Source organism: Hemitrygon akajei, chromosome 2 (assembly GCF_048418815.1).
Source record: "Hemitrygon akajei chromosome 2, sHemAka1.3, whole genome shotgun sequence".
In the NCBI taxonomy this organism is placed as follows: domain Eukaryota; kingdom Metazoa; phylum Chordata; class Chondrichthyes; order Myliobatiformes; family Dasyatidae; genus Hemitrygon; species Hemitrygon akajei.
In genome coordinates this window covers 145,563,830-145,586,007 of record NC_133125.1, presented here as the reverse complement: position 1 = coordinate 145,586,007, position 22,178 = coordinate 145,563,830, and the positions used below count along the sequence as shown (strand labels likewise).

Genomic DNA, 22,178 nt, shown 5'->3' with positions numbered 1-22,178 from the left:
TGGTGTGCCAAACTAATTGCACAGAAATATTGTTAGAGCATCTCAAACGTGTGGAGATTAGAAACCAAAAGGGAGCTGGCACCTTGCTGAGATGGCCTTTTAGGTGACAGAGTTATTGGAGTGATGAAATAAAAACAGGGTCATCATACTGAGAGATTTCAATTTCCCAAATAGTAACTACAGGATTACCTTAACTCAGATTAGGCTCAGATGACTGGAATTATTATTTTATTAGGTGCATCCCAGACAGTTTCCTGATGAAGTGCACCAATAGATTAATGAGAGAAATGGCAAGGGAAGTAGAGGGCAGGATAAAGATAAAAATTATATGTCAGTCACAGGGAACGAATGACAGGGAGATCTGTTAAGAGAAAGTGGGGTTTATTGTCATGTGCACAAGTACATGTACACCACAGTCTGCTGCAAGTAAGTACAGAACATGTAAGAAGGTGCCAAGAAAGAAAATTAGGAGGACAGAGTTTCACTGGCAAAGAGAGTTGAGCTAAATCTGAAGGTGTTCTCTATGGATATTAAGTGCAAAAGCAAAAACAGAGTATATTGGGAACCCTTAGAGATTACAGGAACAATCCATGTGTGGAACAAGGTGGACTGGTGAGCTCCTAAATGAACTTTCATCAGTTTTCAAACAGAAACAAGCCTTGTAGTTGAAAGTCCAATGAAAGGAAGGCGAAAGCCTGGTGCAGATCTCCATAAGAAGGTATTTGATGCTTTGGCAGACTTAGAAGTGGATAATTCCCCTGGACCAGATGGGATTTATCACAGGCTACTATGCAAGAGGGGCAGGGAATGACAGATTTTGTTTTACATCTTTTCTAGTTACAAGTGACTGGAGGATGGCAACGTGGTTCTAGTTTTCAATAAATGTATCATGGAAAAGCCTTGTAACTACGGACAGTGCCTATAGACAACTATAGAAAGATCCCAGAAAATACTCTCATCGCTTGGAAAGACTAATCAGCGACCGCCAACATGTTTTGTCAAGGTTAGATACTGTCTGACTCATTTGTCTGAATCTTTTATTTAGAGATACAGCATGTTAACAGGGCTTCTGGCCCAATGAGCCTGTGCTGCCCAATTACACCCATGTGACCAATTAAACTACAAACCTGCGGATCTTTGGAACATGGGAGGAAACTGGAGCACCCAGAGGAAACCTGTACAGCCAAGGGGAGACTGTACAAGCACCTTATAGAGCATGGCAGAATTGAAACCAGGTTGTTGGCACTGTGATAGTGTTACACTAACCACTACACTACTGAAGTGTAAGGATGTGGGCAGCATATCAAATGTGATTTATGTGGACTTAGTAAAACCTTTGACAAAGCCTCATGGGAGAGCGGTTTTAAAAGGTTAGCCCCGTGGAATCTAGAGCCAATTGAGTCCCACCGAAGGGTTTCAGCCCAAAACGTCTACTGTACTCTTTTCCTATACGCTACCTGGCCTGCTGAGTTCCTCCAGCATTTTGTGTGTGTTGCTCGGATTTCCAGCATCTGCAGATTTTTTTTGTTTGTGACAAACAGATCCAAAATTAGATTGGCGATATGAGAATGAAGGCAAAGGGTTGCTTTTGCAATTAGATACGTGTGACTTTCGGTATTCATATAAAGAAAAGAAAACGTGGCGATAGCTTTAGAGGGAAACAACACAAACAAGGATTTGTAGGGGTTGGAAATGAGATGCCAGATTTTAAGAACAATGGGATTAAAAATTGGAATTTTGAAGAGGACATGAAAACAGGTGTGTTGAAAGGGAGAATAAAACTATTATACTACAAAAGCAGGGACACAAGAGACTACAGATCTTGGAAACATGGATCAACTCATTAAATGTTGGAGAAACTCAGTGGATCAGGCAACACCTCAGGAGGCAAGAGAACAGATGTTTCAGGTCTATACCCTAGATGGCCATTGTATTAAAATAAAGGTGAGGGATGGGGTGGAGCAAGAGCTGGTGGGTGATGGGTGGATCCAGGTGAGGGGTGGGGTGGAGCAAGAGCTGGTGGGTGATGGGTGGATCCAGGTGAGGGGTGGGGTGGAGCAAGAGCTGGTGGGTGATGGGTGGATCCAGGTGAGGGGTGGGGGGGGAGCAAGAGCTGGTGGGTGATGGGTGGATCCAGGTGAGGGGTGGGGTGGAGCAAGAGCTGGTGGGTGATGGGTGGATCCAGGTGAGGGGTGGGGTGGAGCAAGAGCTGGTGGGTGATGGGTGGATCCAGGTGAGGGGTGGGGGGGAGCAAGAGCTGGTGGGTGATGGGTGGATCCAGGTGAGGGGTGGGGTGGAGCAAGAGCTGGTGGGTGATGGGTGGATCCAGGTGAGGGGTGGGGTGGAGCAAGAGCTGGTGGGTGATGGGTGGATCCAGGTGAGGGGTGGGGTGGAGCAAGAGCTGGTGGGTGATGGGTGGATCCAGGTGAGGGGTGGGATGGAGCAAGAGCTGGTGGGTGATGGGTGGATCCAGGTGAGGGGTGGGGGGGTGGAGCAAGAGCTGGTGGGTGATGGGTGGATCCAGGTGAGGGGTGGGGTGGAGCAAGAGCTGGTGGGTGATGGGTGGATCCAGGTGAGGGGTGGGGGTGGAGCAAAAGCTGGTGGGTGATGGGTGGATCCAGGTGAGGGGTGGGGGGGAGCAAGAGTTGGTGGGTGATGGGTGGATCCAGGTGAGGGGTGGGGGTGGAATAGGAATGATGTAAGAAGCTGAGCATTGATAGGAGGGAGTGATAAAGGGTTGATAACATGATAAAGGAGAGTGGACAATGGAATAAACAGGAGGTAAGGAGGGGAACTGGAGCAAGGTAGGTGTGGGTCATAGGCAGATCAAGGGGGAGAGGAAAGAGGGGTGATGGGGCCAGTGGGTTAAAGGGAAAGGGGGTGCAGGGGTGAAGAGTGGGTCAGGTTATTTTATTGTTTGATTTCACCTTCAGTTTTCAGTAATTAAGTTTCAGCCTTATGAACATACTGCAAAGCATTCTACTTTTCAAGCTGCTTTTCATTGCGACAATATTTATTCCGGCGCTGCAATGGCACACAAGCAGGCCAGCCAAATAACTTTCCTCACCAATTCTCTACACTCTTCACCTAGATCAGTAGTCAGCAAAACTGTTGCCGTGTGGAGAAAGTTACGCTTTGCTAAAATAAACTCACACGGAGGCGCTGGGAAACAGGAGGCAGGCGGACGACGTTCTGTTGTTTAAGGAAGGCTCTAACAATAAGGCATGAAATCATAGGACGATGAGCCAGATGTCAACTCTGCCATGGACGGCCCCAAGCCCAGCTGCAAGAGGAGAACCAGCCCAGCTGTCAACCCATGCCACAGAAATGCTAAGTAAAGCTCCGAAGATCTCATCCCTGTGGGAAGGAAATGGGCTATACCTGGGAAAACTTGACAGACTGAGGACTCTGGCAGCCTATGCTGAAGAGCCAGATGACAGTTTTGGATAAATTATTGAAGGTTTTTTTTTTAATTAAAGGGACAGGATATATCAGTATTAGGATAGACAGACCCTTATTGGTAATGGTCAACATGGCTTTGTGCATGGCAGGTCATGTCTAACCAGTATTAGTTCTTTTTTGAGGTACCAAAAAGGCTGATGAAGGAGAGGTGGAGCATGATGTCTACATGGACTTCAGCAAGGCCTTTGAAAAGTTTCCACGCGGGAGGTTCGCCAAGTAGGTTCACCTTGTTCAATTCGGGACAGGTGGTAAATTGGATCAACATCGGCTTCACAGTTGAACCCAAGATGGTTGCCTTTCTGACAGGAGGCCTGTGACTCATAATGTGTTGCACAGATTGATGTAGTTTATCATCTATATCAATGACCTGGATGATAATGTGGTAAACCGGATCAGCAAATCTGTGGATGACACCAAGACTGGGGGCTGTAGTGGATGGCAAGGAAGACTGTCAAAGCTCACAGCTGAATCAGGAAAAACGAGCTAGAAAACGGCAGGTGTAATTTAACGCAGAGGTGTTTCATTTTAGGAGGCAAACCGGGGTAGGACTTGCACATTGAATGGTAGGTTTCGGAGGTGAATGAGGCAGAACAAAGGGACCTTGATATACAGTTCCATAATTTCTTGAGGCCACAGGTAGATTGGCAAAAAAGCTTTTGGCAAATGGTCCTTCAGAAATCAGATTATTGTGTACAGAAGTTGGGATATTATGCAGAAGTTGTACAAGACATTGGTGAGAACAAATTTTGGAGAATTTAATACGTCACTACCTACAAGACAGGTATCAATAAACTTCAAAGAATGTGGAGAACGTTTACAAGGATGTTTCCAGGATTTGAGGACCTGAGTTAAACGAATCGGTTGAATAGGCTAGTGATTTATTCACCAGAGAATGAAGGGAGAACTTAGAGGTACACAAAATTGAGGGGTATAGATAGGGTGAATGCAGGTAGGCATTGAGCAAGGCTACAGCTACAGGACTTAGGTTAAGGGTGAAAGGTGAAATATTTCAGCAGAAAGTGAGGGAGAAGTCGCTCAGAATGGTGTGAGCGTGGAACAAGCTGTCAGCAGGCATGATACTTGCAGATTCAACTGCAACATTTAAGAGAAGTTTGAAGTTAGGTGATTGGATGAGGAGTATGGAGGGTTGTGGTCTGGATGCGGGTAGATGGGACTATGTAGATCAGGTCAGAATGGATAAGATGGGCTGAAGGGCCTGTTCTGCACTGCAGTGTTCTACAGTATAATTCAGCACATTAACTGATCATCTACTACCTTAGAGAAACAGACATTACATCAGTCAATAATTGTTCTATGTTGCCCAAAATAAGAGAAAGCCCAGATGAATGAGAGATTAATCTTACCATGTTCAAATTGGCCCTCAATAGCTGGCATTAGAAAGAGAGGCAAATGGTAAAAGCCAAAAACAAAAGAGAAAATTAAGTCAATCGGATTAAAAAAATACAGAACTGAAGGAAATCAACAGAAATACAAAAAAATTGGTAAACAAACAAAAAGATGGAGAGCAAATGATGAACTACATTATTAAAGCATCTTTCAACAGACAAGCAACAGAATAAAGTGTAAAAATAAATACATCTTTACAAGACTGAGATGGAATATTAAAACGCAGGTGCTACAACAGGCCACTCAATGCAAAAGAATCCTGGCAGGTTATTGCGGTGGTTTAACTAACCTTCCCATTGCTGGTCATCATTGAGTGGTCAAATAGAAAATAAGCACCAAAGAAAAATGCCACAGCATCAAACACTCCCAGGAACGTCCAGTAAAGGAACGGCTTCCAACATAACAAGGAGTTTTTGGCAATATCCCTGGTGATTGAGGAAAAATGACATTGGAATTGAGTTCTGCATTTTAATGCTATTTATAAAACATACAATTTAAAAATACTCTTCAATCACCAAAGTATCCACTCATCCCGTCGTTCTTGTGAGCGGAAACACATTGCACTTCCTTCCAAATCTACCCTCAATGCCCAGTGCACTTCTCAGAATGGAATATAGCAACTAAATTTTGCTTATCTTTTAACAACATCTTATGCTTTAAAATTCACAATTCAAATTTACTAAAACATAAATATCAACTTCCCTTAATCCTTGCTGTAGATTTTTGTTTACAAAATATTTTCATTTACATTTCATTACATGGTGGAATATTCCATTTCTTTAGTAACTGCAATATGCAAATGTGTACATGTTTGTATACTCTATTTAATGTAGATATTACTGTTTATTTTGTAATGAGTGTAACTATATTGTGGGGTGCATCATATTCTGATCCAGAAGGCAAATTAACTTTGTGGGTAATTAAAGATGGTACGTCCTAGTGTTAAAAAAGGAACTGATTGCCTCATTAGAAGAGAGAGCTGTCAGGAGAACAGAGACACCTAGGGGTACGAGTATGTATTTCCCTGAGAGTGGTGACACAGGTAGTCAGGGTGGTAAGGAAGGGATTTGGCATGCTTGCTTTCATCAGTCAGGACACCAAGTAGAACATCATGTTACAACCATCAAGGAGCTGGTGAGACTGCACTTGGAGTGTTGTGGGCAGTTCTGGTCACCGAACTGTAGGAAAGATGTCATTGAGCCAGAGAGGGCAGAAAAGATTCACACAGATGCTTCTGGTACTACAAGGAAAGGCTGGATAAGCTGAGAGTTTTCCTGGAGTATAGAAAGCTGAGGGGGGTGACTTCATAGAAATATGTAAATTCATGAGGGACATGGATAAGGCGAAGGGTCACAGTCCTTTTCCCAGTGTAGGGGAGTTGAAAACTAAGAGGGCATAGATTTAAGATAAGAGGGGACATTTCAAAAAAGGGTTTTGGGGGTCAAGCTTTTCAACAGAGTATAGTAGGTACGTGGCATGAGGTGCCAGAGGAAGCTTCAGAGGTGTGTACAATTACCAAGTTTCAAAGCCATTTAAGAGATGCATGGATAGGAAACGCTCAGAGGGATATGAGCAGGTAAGTGGGCCACCTTCAAGGTAGGCATCTTGGCCTTCACCCTTCCCTGCTGTACAACTCTCATTTCATCAAGTGTTTTACAGCCCAAATTTACCAGTCTTCTACCGTCAGTCAGAGAAGCTTGCTTAGGGATTCATGAACTTGAGCATCTTTGCTTCCATTACAAAAGTTCCCATAAAAGGCAATGATGACTCAAATTGTGTAGCCGTGTCTCCCAGCTCACCTATACAACGTTGGGTCTCTTTTTAGAGCATCGATACTGACATGTTGTTCCATCAGGCTGTAGAGCAGGATAGGAAGAGAGGTGAAGCTGATGTTGTACAGTGTAAGATAGGCAGTGTCATACAATGGCTGGAAAAGAAGAAATCCATCATTACGTTGTATGCTTCCAAAATATCAACACAAAAGGTTACCCGAACCTCCCGGCATCAAATACTAAACACGGCCTTCTTTCCAACCTGGTTTTCCTTTGAGTAGAAAGGAACTGTCTTACATCTTCATTCGAAGCTTATGGAAAATGGTGTAAGGTTGGAAGCATTTTAGAGAAGGATTACCAGATCAATATCTGGAATGGGCAGGCCATGTTATGAGGACAACTGGATAGGTTCAGCCAATATCTTTAATAAAACACAGGAGATACTGAATGGTCTTCAGACAGCTGTTGTAAAGATAATGCTTCCTCTTTTGAAGAAGTCTAGATTTGGGATTACTGTTTAGAAATATGGTGCTGTCGATTATGATGAGGCAAACTTTTCCTTTTCAGGTTCATGACTGTGTAGATCTTTTGCTCAGAGAGTGGTGGAAACAGTGACATTTTTAAGGCATAGCTGGATGGATTCTTGAAAAGGTACTGGCCGAGTGGGTAGATGGGAATGTGAAGTTGTGATAGCAATCACATCAGCTATGACCTTGCAACAGAGTGGAGATGGCACAGAGGGCAAAAGGCCTACTTCACGTATATTCATAAGGTACTGTGGATACAATTCTCTTTTTCCTACCACAGAAAGGATTTAGCTACAACTAATACGGCAAAGGAGAGCTAATTTATTGTGATTTCCAACTGCTTTCGACAAAGAAGACAACAGGAAATGGATGCTGATGAAGAAAAATAAACTACTGAAAGAAAAAGCTTGTATAAATGAAAAAATAATGAACAGCTCTGGATTTAAGAGTTTTCATCTTAAGATTAGCTGAAGTATTTCACTGAAGGTACCTATGAATCCATTGTAATTTGCATGTAAATGAAGCCCACACAATGATGACTTCCTAATTTAAATATTCAGTATTTAGGCATGAGACTGGGTAGCTGATGGCTTACACACACACACACACAGTGAACCAGAAGGCCTATTTTGTTCTATGACAAAGACCCTTAAACACTGCTGGTTGTTCTATTTAACTAGCAAAGTTATCTCCAAGGTAAAAACATTCTCCATTCCCAACCTATTATCATTTGAGAGTAACCTGAGACTTCCATCCAGTTTGCCCGTAATGATCCTGGGACGACAAGCAGCAGAAAAGACTTCTAAATGCCAAGCAGCTAAATGCTTCACTTGAGGGGCGAGTAAGCAGAAGTAACAGCTCAGGCACTGGAAGTGAAAGGCCAACTAACAACATCAGTTTAAATAGAAACGGCAGAAGCTGGAGATGTTTCAAGCACTCAGGAGGGAGAGAAGCAGAATGAACATTTTGGGTCAAGGACCCTTCCTCAGAACGGGGAAAGTGAAAGGATCAGCACATCCAGTTGCAAAGAGGGGGAGGTGAAGTGAATATCTGTGTCAGGTTCCGTCAAATTTGTCAAGGTAAAAAATTACCTTAAAAACCAATAGTTGGACCAAAATGATGCAGAGGCAAGTTGATACCACAAAAAGGGAAACAAAGGTTTAGAAACATCTGTGAAGAAAAGAAGAGATTTACTTGAAATTTTTAAAGCTCATTTTATCTCCTGAGAGATGTAATGCACTTAGTTGAAAGATGAGCTGTTCCTTCAGATTAGTCTGAGCACTGTTGAAGCAAATAGGAAGCCAAACACAGAGCGAGCAGAATGGGAGTGGGAAAGGCAGTAGAACAAGTAGATGACTGCAAGCTCATGGTCGTTGTTGTGGACTGATTTCTGTGGAGTGATCCCCAACCTGCTTTTGTTTCTCCAGAGTATTACAGACCATTAATACACCATTGGCAGAATTACATGTCAGTTCTAATTCTTCAAGAAGGGCTTACAGTGCAGTGCAGAAGTCTGAGGCACATATACATATATAGCTAGGGTGCCCAAGCCTTTTTCATTGTACTGTAGTAATTTTATGTATTGCACTGTACTTCTGCTGCGAAACAAACAAATTTCATGACATATGTGAATTATGATAGATCTGATTCTGATATGGGTCTCTATTGGGGACTGAGAGTGGGAAGTTGGCAGGGAGAGGGGAATCATGGTTGGGGAAAGGGGGAATAGTGAGGGGATGGAGTGGGAAGCAGCAGAGAGACGTTTTGTAATGATCAGTAAACCAATTGATTGGAATCCAATGATCTTGCCTGGTGTCTCAGGGCTGGACCCAGGCCACCCCCCCCCCCCCCCACCCCACCCCAGCACTCCTCTGCGGCACTTCACCCTCGCTATTCCCAATATCCTTTGCTTCAACCAGGTTTACCAACTCGCTCTCGTTCCACGTTAACAAATATGTGTCAACCCACGTGTGCAAAAGTCTTAGACATCTGAACTACATACCTGTGCTTAAGAGAGGGCGAGTAGTTGATAGAGATACAGAGATGGCAAAGTTTACCAGGGTGTCTTAGAAGGAATGACCTGGGACCTCAACCCGAACCACTGCAGAATATTATCTAAATTTCTGACCAGGCCTTTTGGGACCAAGTGCCGTACTTAACCATTTCTTGTAAACCAGTTTCCCTTTGTTTCCCATCACTGATACAGTTTAATGTTTCCAATAGTTTTAATTTTAAATTGTTACCCTAACAGTGTTTGTCTCAACTGCTCAGACACTTCCCCAGTTCTCTCCACTCCTCCCCCACTCTACAAACTAAAATACATCTGTCTTTTCTTTTTTTTTCAGCTCCACTGATGCAGCTTGACCTGCTGAGCGCTTCCAGCTTTCTCAGTTCATACTCTGGATGTTGCTGCCCAGTTATTGTTCCAGAACTGAGATGTATTTATTATATGACCTGAGATCAGTCACGGTCTTTCAGCTCATATCCACCTGTAACTCTCTTTGGACTGAGCCTAGAACACATTCATGAATCTTCAGCAGAAGTTACTACCAATCTTACAGTAGACTGGGAAAATACTTCCACAAATTAAGAAACAATTCCACTGGGTGACCTGTGACTCGATATGCCCCTGCTCTAGCTGATCAGTTATGCTCACAACGTCACAGGACTCCAAGCACAGAACGTTACAACGGAGTTATGGAGCAAAGTACTAACCTGCTGAGAAAATCCACAAAAGAATTGGTATAAAAACTGAGGAAATATGAAGCAAACATTCTGCAAAACAACAGAATATGAGATAAGACAAAACATCACAAACAATGGCATCAGAGGGATTGCAAACTCACTTAAGGCAACATTCACTTCCCTCATACAGATGATTTCACGCAAGGTACTGAGAGACTTTGGACTGATAAATGCAATGTAAAAAAATAAATAGTTATCGATATGAAGCTCTAAAGGAAACACTGGAAAAATTAGACCATGTACAAGCGATACTACTGGAGGAAATACATTAAAGGATCCAAAGACTAACCAGGAGGATGTGGAAGAACAATTAAATTAAATTCCAGGAAGATGGCAGATACGGTTAATGAATGTTAGTTGACTGAGCATGAATAGGGATACATAATCAAGAAATATTTCACTACTTATTAATGAGACCAATTGAGTGAAACAGGCCACAAGGCAGTAACATCATTTAAGAGAGGTTTCACCATAAAAAGCAGTGGGGCCTAACATTTTACCCCAGCTTTGAAGTGACTGACCAACAGCTGTCATGTCTTTGACAGATGTTTCACAGGAGCGTATATGCAATATAATTTCACACCGACTGCTGGAGGGGGATATTCAGAGTTGGTCAAACAGATAGCATTGAAGAAGCATCATTCAGGAGGACGGAAAGGTACGAGAGGCAATTTCCAGAACCTGGGCAATGTATTAATCACGTGAACACACAAGAAAATGGTAAGAGATGAGGCCTGGGCGGCAAAGTTGTTGATGGCTTTTGAGTTTCTGTATTGTGAAACATCGGAAGCTGACCAGGAATTCATTGGAATTATCAGATCCAGAAATACCAAAGGAGTGGATGAGGGTGTCAGGGCGGAGCCACTCGGAGTCAGGTATTACCATCACACTGCAACTTAGTGCCAGCTGCAGCGTGAATTAAGAGAGGACTATGCATCCCCTCAAATCTGCACTGCCATTTACCAAGTTCATGACTGATTGAACTGCAACATCAACCTTACATTCCTGTCTGTACCTGATTATCTTTTATCTCTTTGCATATCCAATCTATTCAGTTCTGTCATTAAAATATTCAAAGACCTGCTTCTGAGGAAGTCCCAATGACTCACAATTCTCTAAGAGAGTATTTACCTCACCTGTGTCTTAAATGGCATAAATGCTGTTACAACAAAACACTGGCTCCTTGCTCTAGAGTTTCCCACAAGAGGAAATAGTGTCCTTTCACGCAACCTGTCAGGACATCTGGTGAGTTTCTATCAAGCCCCTTCCACCCATCTGATATCCTGCTGACGCAAGCCTAACCTAACATCTCCAAGCCTCACAGCTCAGTGACAGAGTCGAACAATGATGGCTTCAGCTTTCCCAGTGTTTAATTGAGAGAAATGTATGCTCATCTTGGATGTCAGCCAATCAGTCTTCTGATTGAGTCGTCAAGAGAGGCTAATGCTAGCTTTTATCAGAATAAGCTGAAATAGGATGCTCTGCTTTCAGACAATAATCAGGAAAGGGAAAAAGGTCTTTGCAGGGACTGCAGGAATCCTATGTGGCCATTCTCTTCAAAAACAAAACCACTATGTTGGATACTGTTAGGTGGATAGCGAAGAATAACCATTCAAGACCAGCAGCAGTAGCCAGGAAAGGTAAAGGCTGACAGCACTCTAATGATAGGAGACTTGATAGTTATGGCGGTGGACAGGAGATTCTGTGCCACAGGGGGGACTCTGGAATGGTCATTTGCCTTCCTGGTACACAGCTCAGAAGCAAAGGAGGGGTTTTATTGAACTTGGAGGAGTTAACAGGTTATGGGCCAAAGGGCCTGTACTGTTCTGCATTGGATATCAGTGAACTAAGTGAAAATAGATGGAATCTATTGCTGAAGATGTAATCCCACTCAAAATCTTCACTGCTATTTCCAACACCATTCAAACAATGGTCTATGCAGCATTAATTAGTGATATTATTTTTAAAACAAGCAAAGTTTTAAGGCAATTCATTTTTTCCTAAAAGGAACAAATAAATATGAATATAATTCACCTTGTAGAAGAAATACTGGACAAGTTCAGCAATTCGAATATAATAAAAATGTCCATGGACAAGCAACAGCTTCCTGAGATGTTTGAACTTGGGAATGCAATAATCACTGTTCCGTGCAGCTTGTCGACCTTCCTTTCCCAAAATACCTGGAGAAACCAAATGTCAGCTGAGTAGATATTCAAAGAATAAAAATAATCACAGTATAAAATGGGTATTCAAATGGTGTCCTTGCTTTCTTGTTTCAATCAACATATCCTTTGCAACACACACAAAACACTGGAGGATCTCAGCGGGTCAGGCAGCATCTATGGAAAAGAGTAAACAGTCTTCAAGAGTAAATAGGTACTTTCATTCTTTCATTCCCCCTTTCATTCCCAGGATAATTCTTGTAAACCTCTCCTGGACCCTCTCCAATAGCACATCCTTCCTTAGGCAAGAGGTACAAAACCACTCACAATTCTCCAAAACACTATGAGCAGCAAAAGCTGCTGGAGAAACTCGGCAGGTCAGGCAGCCTCTCTGGGGATGGTGTGGGAGGGTGGGTGGCAGTGGGAAGAAATTGGCAATGTTTCAAGCCAAAACTCTGCATCAGGGCTGAGGTTGGGGAGGACAGATAGCCAGTATAAGGGAGAGTGGAATGTCCACCAATCACCTTGGGCTCCCACAGATGCTGCCTGAACTATTGAGTTTCCTGAGCAGATTGTATGTTGCTCTAGTTTCCAGCATCTGCAGACTCCTGTGCCTCTTTTAGGAAGGCACTCTCAGTTCAGGTTAAGGTCAATGCCTGGTTAAAGCAGTGCTGAGCAATATTGAGCTTGCTGGAACGCATAGGGTTCAACTTGTTTATACACTTGGGCAAAAAATAGACATGTAGCAATGAGAGAACCATTCACTAAGGTAGGAAGTAGGCCAATTTTTGCAAAAGCATTCAAAAGCACCAAAACCTGCAAATAAGCCCTCTGTTATCATGTTGAACACCACTGTAGACTGCAGATGTTTTAAATCCTGGTTTTGCAAAATACTAAGCAGTACAACATTTTTGTTGACAGATTAACTGGCTACTGTGAACTGCACCTAGCCTAGATGGGTGTCAATAGAATTGGATTGGGGAGGTGTTGGAGAAAATGGCAAAATGAGTGGAAATATTGTATTAGCACAGATGGGTGTTTGATGGTTAGCATGGTCAAAGAACCAGTTTCCATGCTGTACGACTCTGCTCATTAAATACCATTGATATCATGCAACTTTCCAAGATATATTAGATGTCCCAGCATTAAAAGATGCAAAGCGCTGTGTTCTCTGAATAATTCTAGTGCTACTTGAGAAAAGGTTTGGATGGTTAGGTCACAAAGGGAATGATAATGGAGATGACATCAGTGAAGGAAGCCTTGAGCACTTTGTAGCTGGGGAAAACTATCAATGGCACCACCTAGGAGAACATATAATGAGAAATTAGCAAATAGTGACATTTTTTTAAAAATGCTGTATCTCCACAGAAGACAATAAAAAAAATCTGTCAGAAACATGAGAAAACCCATGGATCTATCAAGAGTAAGAAACTAAATGAAATTAAGATCTTCCAAAAAAAAGCACCAGAAGTTAGTAAACAACACACACAAAATGTAGGAGGTCAAAGTTCAAAGTAAGTTTATTATCAAAGTTTGTAGATGTCACCATACAATACATTTTCTTGCAGGCATTTACAGAAAAAATAAAAGCAAAAGAATTTAATGGAGAACTATACATAAACAAAGACTGACAAACAACCAATGTGCAAAAGACAAACTCTGCAAATAAAAATAATAGTGAGAACATGAGTTGTAAAGAGACTTTGAAAAGGAGTCTGTAGGGGGTAGGTATATGGTGGATGATGTTATCCACACTGGTTCAGGGGTCTGATGTTTGTAGGTCAATAAATGGTTCTGAACCTGGTGGTGTGGGACCTAAGGCTCCGGTGCCTCCTGCCCGATGACAGAAGCAAGAAGAGGGCGTGTGACCTAGATGGTGGGGTTCCTTGATGCTGCTTTCTTGTGGCAGGGCTCCATGTAAATGTAGTCAATGGTGGAGAGGCTTTGCCTGTGATGCACTGGACTATATCAATCACTTTCGGCAGTCTTTTTCCACTCCTTTGCATTGGTGTTTCCATGCCAATCCATGATGCAACCATTCAGGATACGCTCCACTGTGCATCTATAAAAGTCAGCAAAGTTCTTGGTGACATTCTGGATCAACATCAACTTCTAAGAAAGTGAAGGCACTGTCACGCTTTCCTTGTGATGACACGTAGGCGCTGCTTCCAGAATAGAATCTCTGATACGTAAACGCCAAGCAGTTTAAAGCTACTGACCCTGTCCTCTGCTGTTGCCCTAACACGGACCTCCAGCTTCTTCCCACAGTAGTTCCCTCCTGATAGATGCACCTGGAGGAAAATGACATCCTGGGCTGAGACCCTTAATCAGGATTGGAAAGATAACGGGCAGACGCTGGAATAAAAGTGTGTGTGGGGGTGGGAGGGGGAGAACCATGTTTGACTAATACATCAGAGTTCTTTGTGGTGAGCCCGGTTGGAAGCAGGGTGGATGTTTACCCTTGCCTGAGGTGTCAGGGATGAGGAGGCAGAGCCCCCAAACAAGGGCTCAGCATTTGGGAAGGAGACAAAGAGAAACTCGTCACACAGCGGCTGGCGAATCTTTGGGGTTGCCGATTCAGCACAGCACTGTGAAAGTTCAGCCACAGAGTTTAATAGTTTCATAGATATTAGAGAAATTAAAATAAATGGTGAGAGCGGCGGAAAATGATTCTCAGCTAAAAGATTAGGGCAGGGCTGAATGTCTTAATTCTCATGATATCATACTTTAACAATCCTAGATTAGCTGAGTAATTCTAGACAAAATTCAATTGTTTGCAGCTGCAGCCTAATTAAATTAACTACCAGATTGGTTTCCTGTTTCTCAACAATTATACTCGTGAATTAAATAAAGAAATTTTTCATTCATAGATTAATATGGCTTCTTAACTCTTGGATTTAAAATCTGTGTTTCAGTATCTCAAAAGGACTCTTTTATCCCCTACGTAGCTACTCACAGCCACTTCTAAGTCTTACTATAATAACTAAATCAGCTTGAAGATGCACATGTTTTAGGAACAGCTTCGTCCCCTCCACCGTCAGATCTCTGAATGGTTAACGAGCTCATGAACACTACTTCACTACTTTTGCTCTTTTACACTACTCATTAAATATTTTAATTTATGTTTCAATAGGTCAACAGGTACATTTAATGCCAGAGAAATGTATACAGTATACATCCTGAAATTCTTCTCCTTCGCAATCATCCACGAAAACAGAGGAGTGCCCCTAAGAATGAAAGACAGCTAAATGTTAGAACCCCAAAGCCACCCCCCCCCCCCCCAGCTCCTCCACCGAGCACTCAAGCGTGCAGCAAAGCATCAATACATTTCTTATTGCAATTTGGAGTATATTTTATGTATAGCACTGTTCTGACTGCTGTAAAACAACAAACGTTACGACATTTGTCAAGATTATAAACCTGATCCGGACTTGGTGAAAATGAAGGACCAGCATTCTGTGTCCAAGTAAAATGGTGAGTGATTTATAGAGGAACCTGCAAGAGGTTTTGTTCTTCTGCTCCTCCTGCTTTGTGTTTCATTTTATTGTGGGGTTTTTTTGTGTTTTTTTATACTGTAGCAGTATAAAAGTTATTTAGAAGTAGGAAAATATGCTTGAACAGAATTTCCAAACAAACCAGGGGCTGAATGGTTCTTTCACATAACATACTTAATTGTTCCAGGAAATACTTCATACTCCCCAGGAAGGTAATTTGGATCAAGAGAAGATGAGATCCTTTGTTTTCCAAATTCCACTCATGGGTAAAACCCTTTTTCTCTTTTTGCTCATCCAATTTATGGTAAGTACTGCGCGTGATTCATCACTCAGAGTACACAGATGGCAGGAGATGACAAGAACAGGGCGGTTTTCACTGCTCTGATATAACAAAGACATCAGCACTGTACTTCCCTCAGTGCAGATAACAAAAGAGCAATGCAGTGGTTACGGTGCGATTCAGTGCCCGGTTCCCCATCTCATCAACGAAAGCGTGTGGCAGTGTTTTCATCATCGGCTATCATAGCCAAGCTATAGAAGGTTGGAAGTTGGTTATGATACCTGAAGAGTGGCTTTCAGAATCCACTGGGATTCTTCCAGATGAAAAATCTCTATATCTGGATGCAACAATTTCTCTGGTTAGCTCTGTTCTGAGATTAGATCCAAAATGTATGTAACAGCTAGAGGTGATGAGCAGGACCCAGCTCACTCCAATCTCCCTGAATAATTGCGCCTATAAACTACAGCATGAGAACACTGTGAATAATGCACACGTGCATCCCTAAATCCTGAACGTGTTCTTCCAATTATCACTGCTTCTGGAAATGGTCGCAAGAAGATCACGTGTCACAGAAGCGATTAAAATGAATCTCATCATCTGGAATTTACCTTCGTCCCAATAGATTTATTTGAAGAGAACCAAGAATCATCTAATTTGTTAGTTCTGACAGCTCTCAGCAAAATTAGTACTTCAATGGAACTTGTGCTAATAATCACTAACAATCTGAAGGGTCAAAAGTAGAATCCCATTTCATCTAGGAAATTAACCTAGTTCACAATGGTGAATGACATTGTCCACACTCTCTTCAGATCCTTTTCAATTTCGTCACTTTAAACAGAACGATAAACAAGCTCTCACAATAGGCAGAGAATATTAGACAAATGTGGCTAAATCAGTACAATTTGTAGCCACACATACCTAGCCAGAACATTCTTTGACATCCCATTCTCGTCGCCAAAGGAGCAACATACAGTTTCCTTCATTTAAAAAATATTTGACTCTTTCTTCCAAAACAATCTAAATCAGTTATATTCACTCATTCATGGGTCATGGCTGCATATTTAATGTGGGTGCTGGATCAATCCAGTTATGAACCAAATGTAAAGTACATCACATGTCAGAAATCTGAATGAAAGCAGGAAACACGAAGCAGTTTTTAAGAGTCAACAACCTGAAACATTTTTTAAAATATATCACACACACACACACACACGCACGCACGCGCGCGCACAGATGCTAACTTAGTTGCTGAGTATTTGCAGGACACCAGGACTATCCAGACAATCCCAGGGCAACTGTTGACTACAGAATGAGTTATGCAATAGTGAAACAATTATTAACACAATTTTCTTAAGTTTTAGAGACTGACAAGAAGTTCTTATTGACAAAGAAAAGTGAGTTGAACAACAGTTTGCTGCCATGGATACCAAGAGTAAAAAAGGAAAACTTTTAAATGATTTAGTGTTTTCGCTTTCATGCAGACTCCGCGGCCAGACTTAGTCACGATAAATCATTCTGGAACGTTTTTTTTAATTGTTTGGAAAAAAGTTAAATGCACCTTACCTATTCCGACGTGAGCTTCCAGTATCATACTGACGTCGTTTGCACCATCACCAATTGCCAAGGTTATGGGGTGTTCTTTTGAAGCTTTTATCAGTTTAACTATCTGCAATTGAGGATTAGAACAAACCTATGTAAAAGATTCACTGCCAGTTCCTATGTAAGGCAGTAAATATAATAACGTTGAGCAGAGTGGCTCAGAAATGATCCAGACTGCATGAGCCGCACTAATCAACACTGATACGCACACTCCATTCACCTGTGCTGGCTTCCAGGCTCCAATGGCTCCTAATGACAAAGACCAGAACCGAGTTCCGGTTAACCTTGATTGTACCAGAACTTCCTGGCACAAACAAGCTTACTCCAAAAACAAAAATCTGCATCTTAACAGAAGCAAAGCCAATGAGAGTTGCAACTTACATTAAAAATAGAGATTCAAACATTTGTTTCCAAAGGAAAACTCAGCTGAAGATGTGACACTGGCCTGTGGAACTCCAGCCGTGCTGCCCTCGGGTGAGGAGATGATTGATTACTGACAACCAAAATCTTTTTTTGTTTGAGGTATGACTCCAGGTATTGTAATGGTTTGGCTTTGATTTCCATTTAGTTATTTTACTCAAGAGTTACAGGCACTTCAGGATAAATGTGCCCACCCATCCAATTATACTCACGTGACCAATTAACCTACCGTACGTGGGAGGGAACTGGGGCACCCGGAGGAAATCCCCGTGGTCATGGGGAGAACAAACAAACAGTTGCAGGCGCTGTAGTAGCGTTATGCTGACCGCTACACTACTGTGTCGCCCTCATAAGGTCACCACTGTGTCAAGAGCTGCCTTGAGAGGAGGGACAGTCATTTACCTCATCTCTGGATTTCAGACCTTTTGCCGATTTTTGGACCATGACTGGAGCGAGGCCTGGCCCAGAATGGCCTTGAAGAAACTGAACTTAACATTGAGCTTTCAAGTGTCAAAGAAAAATGTACTTATCAGGTATAATCTATGGCTAACGACACTTATATTTAGCATGTAACATTTAAGGCTAACCTGTGCTTTCTGTAGAGGTGCCATTCTGCAGCATAAGACTCCACTACAATGGCGGCATATTTCCAGGAAGATATCTTTGTAGTTGCTTGTACTGCCACTCTCTGCAGGTTTCAGGACAAGTGACAGCGTGGCCCCATCGATGATCAGACCATAATCGTGTAAATCATTCTGAGAAAACCTAAAACACAGCAGAAAATCTAAGCAGAAATTAACCATCACTTTACAAAAGGTTAAGATTCGGTTATGGCGGTGTAGCGGCTGAATTACTGAACACCAGTTCACTTCTCACATCGGTAATGCAAGCTAATAGAGCCTCAAATACATGGAGACTAACATTTATCACTCAAGTTAGTCACAAAGATTGGCGTGTAAAAAGGCAACTGATGAATGGAAGGAACCCTGACATTGGGCTTAATGTGACCAATCCAATCTGAGTGACTAATTCTTCACTGCTTTCTTCCTAGCCCACTAATAACCTACAATAATCTACACCATGTTCAGTGGTTCATTGAAATAGCATAGTACCACCTTCTGAGGAACCATGAATGGCTACAAGTGCTGCCTCCTTTAATTTTGGAAGTATTTGAATTCAAAAGATCGTTGCATTTTAAGATGATTAACTTAAACAAGGGGGCATAATTTTAAGGTGACTGGAGGCAAGTACGGGAGGGGGTGTCAGAGGCAAGATTTTTTTTTGAAACAGAGAGTGGTGGGTGCATGGAATGCGTTGCCAGAGGCGACAGTAGAGGCAGACATATTAGAGACATTTATGAAACTCTTAGATAAGCACATGGTGACAGAAAAATGGAGGGCTATTTAGCAGGGAAGGGTTAAACTGATCTTAAATTAGGTTAAAAGGTTGGCATAACATTGTGATTTACAGAGCCTGTACAATGCTGTACCATTCTATATTCTAATACAGATACATCGGAAATTCTTGATGGTTTAGCGCCTGGCAGAGTTTAGGATACGGTCTTGCCTCTACAGAGCATCTTTTCAGCTAAGGTGAGGCTTGCTGTAACAGCATTACATTGTACATAACACCTGTACAGTGTCTTACCAATTAGCAATCTCTGGTGATTTCATAGATGTGCCTTGGCCCTCATAAGTATGTGCGGGCTGCTTACCACTAGCAAAAGTATCTGCTACCCTACCCCGAGCAACAAAAAAACTACTGGAAGAACTCAACAGGCCAGGCAGCAACTGTGGAGGCAAAGGGAGAGTCAACATTTCAGATTGAGATCGTGCATTAAAACCGTCCCTGCCTATCTTGAGCGGCCACCGTTTTCCAACAGCATCTCCCTCTTTGCCCCAGCTGTCTCCATCTCCCCATCATTCCCTCCTCACCCAATTTCACCTGTCACCCGCCAGCCTGTTCCCCACCCCCACCACCACCCAACTCTCATCTCCTGGTAATGCCCACCCCCCCTCTATGCTCTCAATCCTGATGCAGGAACATTCACCATTCTTTGCCTCCACTGACACAGCTTGACCCACTGAGATCCTTCAGCAATTCACTTATCTTTGTTACAGATTCTGCAGTCTCTTACATCTCAGTGGAGTAGCAAAATCAATTTTGGGTGACCACCTCAGGCGAAGTGTACCACCTCTCTTGCATCTTCAGGATTATCGATCTACCTGGACGACTATCTATTTGCAAAGTACTGCTGCCACATAACTAATTTCACAACACACGCCAGTGATATTAAACCTGATTCTGACTCCCTTTGGCCTCTTATTCTCTGCAATATAGAGAATGACGGATCGAACACTGACCGGTGCAGTATTTCCACTTCACTTACTACGCATATCTACGTGACTTTAGTACTTGCAACGCTATTCTCCAGTGTCCAAACCAAGCATTGAAAATCTGCTGTTTAGGGATATATTTTTGTTACTCTTCACAGAACTTATTTCCTATTTCAATTCTACTTTTTATCCTCTTGTTTACTCTCTCCCTACATACATCTACAGCACTTTCAGTACCTTCTGCTACCTACATTATTTCTGATCATGACCATCTCACCTTTGCCATGGACAGAAATCTCTCTACAAATCCACCTCCAGCAGGCTTCTTCCATGGAGAGGTCCAACCAATGCACATCTGTAAGTAATTTCTGGCTGGGTGAACATATTTTATTTTACTTTTGACTTTAAACAATTCCTCTGAATCCAGAGAGCTGTTTTGAGAACCCAAATGGTACTCAATTACGTTTAGTTCTTTAAGAGATGTGTGGATCGTTTCCTCAAAACTCTTTCCTCACATCGTCCAGAAATAAATTAACTGTAATATCAATGGAGTTTCCTGATCAAAAAATATCCCAACATTGAGTCTGGTACCTATCCTTCAATTGTCTTCGTAATGTCCACCTTCAATTCTTCCTCTCTCTGAATCTTCTATTTCCACTTCAGTTGGGTTAGCATCGATACCTCTGATAAACCCAGGGATCTATAGGTACCGTAACTGTACCTTCTCTCATGCTATCATACAAGGACTTTGTTCCGTTCTTCTGATTTTCATTCAGACATTTAACTTGTGCCACCTTTCACACTAATGTATCAATATATTTCTTTCCCATATCCAAGTCTCCACTCCACCCCGATGACCATATCCATTCCAATTCAGGAACTATAGCTTATTTCCAAAAACCTGACTGGATTTGCCTTTCAAACACCTTGCATGCACCACCCTCTGCCATTTCTGACACGTCCATGTAACACCAATGCTTAACACATCTTTCCTCTCATCTTTCTCAAGGAACAACTTACTGCTTTCTGCAAGGTTCCACCAAAAGCTATGAGATACACAATTTGTGGTTTAACTGATGTTCTGGACAAATTGATTACCTCTTCATCCAGATACTCCACCTTTTAACAGGACCAAAATGAAGCCATATTTTAAACAGGGGAAAACGCTAAATTACAAATTTTAAGATAATAAATTATTAGATCTTACAATAGAAAGGTTTAAAATGTGATCACAGTCCAATTATTAACTTAAATGCCCACCCTGAATAACTGTCTCTCCGCAAAGTATCGCTTTGTCTCAGAATTGTTCTACTCAAGTCAAAGAGCACATCGTGTAAATTTTGCTCTTCTATTCGTTTAGTTGTCAACTCAAAGAGTTCTGTAGTTCTTCTGAAAAGCTTGCATGCATAGCATGTGGCTGCAGCCGTTTCCATTTTGTCTCCTGTGAGAACCCAGACTTTAATTCCAGCCTTTTGCAAAGCTTCTACAGTCTCAGCAGTCTTGTCTTGTAGTCTGAAAAAGATCATATTAAACCATTTCTGACTGCTTGAAAAATCGGAACAGATTCAACATCATCCTATAGCTCCATTTACTGTAACATAATCTAAAGATGGCTTAAGATTAAAACATGCACACAAATTCTTTTATAATGAACATCTGGGCCAAGATATTTCCCTTGGATAATTTCCATGATATGCAAAAAGTTAATGAGGGATTTAACGGTATACATTTTTCTCTTTGCTTTTGCTCCTTCAGGGAATTACATGCCTCTGCTGTGTCTTCTGCATGTGCCTGTGCACATGTGCGTCCGGATGTAAAGAGGAAGTGATGATGGGAGAGACAGTAATGGAAGAGTTGAGAGTAAATTAAATAACCATAATGCTTCAGTCAGCATTAAGCTTCTCATGCTCTTCATTGTTGCATTGCAAATTCAAACAATTGCTTTTGAAATGTATTTATTTAATGTCCGGTAAA

General features: G+C 42.0%; 1 protein-coding gene across 5 annotated transcripts in view; it reads right to left on the bottom strand.

The window, feature by feature from the left end:
- atp11a (ATPase phospholipid transporting 11A) overlaps window positions 1–22,178 on the bottom strand; it is a 150,665-nt gene that overhangs the window by 28,909 nt on the left and 99,578 nt on the right. For 2 of the 5 annotated variants that reach the window (XM_073029233.1, XM_073029210.1), the window contains exons 19-26: window positions 21,465–21,716; window positions 18,456–18,633; window positions 17,413–17,515; window positions 11,948–12,093; window positions 9,884–9,943; window positions 6,669–6,796; window positions 5,159–5,294; window positions 4,827–4,850 (exon numbers count right to left, since the gene is read on the bottom strand). In XM_073029233.1, the coding sequence (XP_072885334.1) occupies window positions 4,827–4,850; window positions 5,159–5,294; window positions 6,669–6,796; window positions 9,884–9,943; window positions 11,948–12,093; window positions 17,413–17,515; window positions 18,456–18,633; window positions 21,465–21,716 (1,027 nt within the window). The remainder of the gene's footprint in view (window positions 1–4,826; window positions 4,851–5,158; window positions 5,295–6,668; window positions 6,797–9,883; window positions 9,944–11,947; window positions 12,094–17,412; window positions 17,516–18,455; window positions 18,634–21,464; window positions 21,717–22,178) is intronic. The other 3 variants (XM_073029239.1, XM_073029215.1, XM_073029223.1) reach the window with 2 other exon arrangements.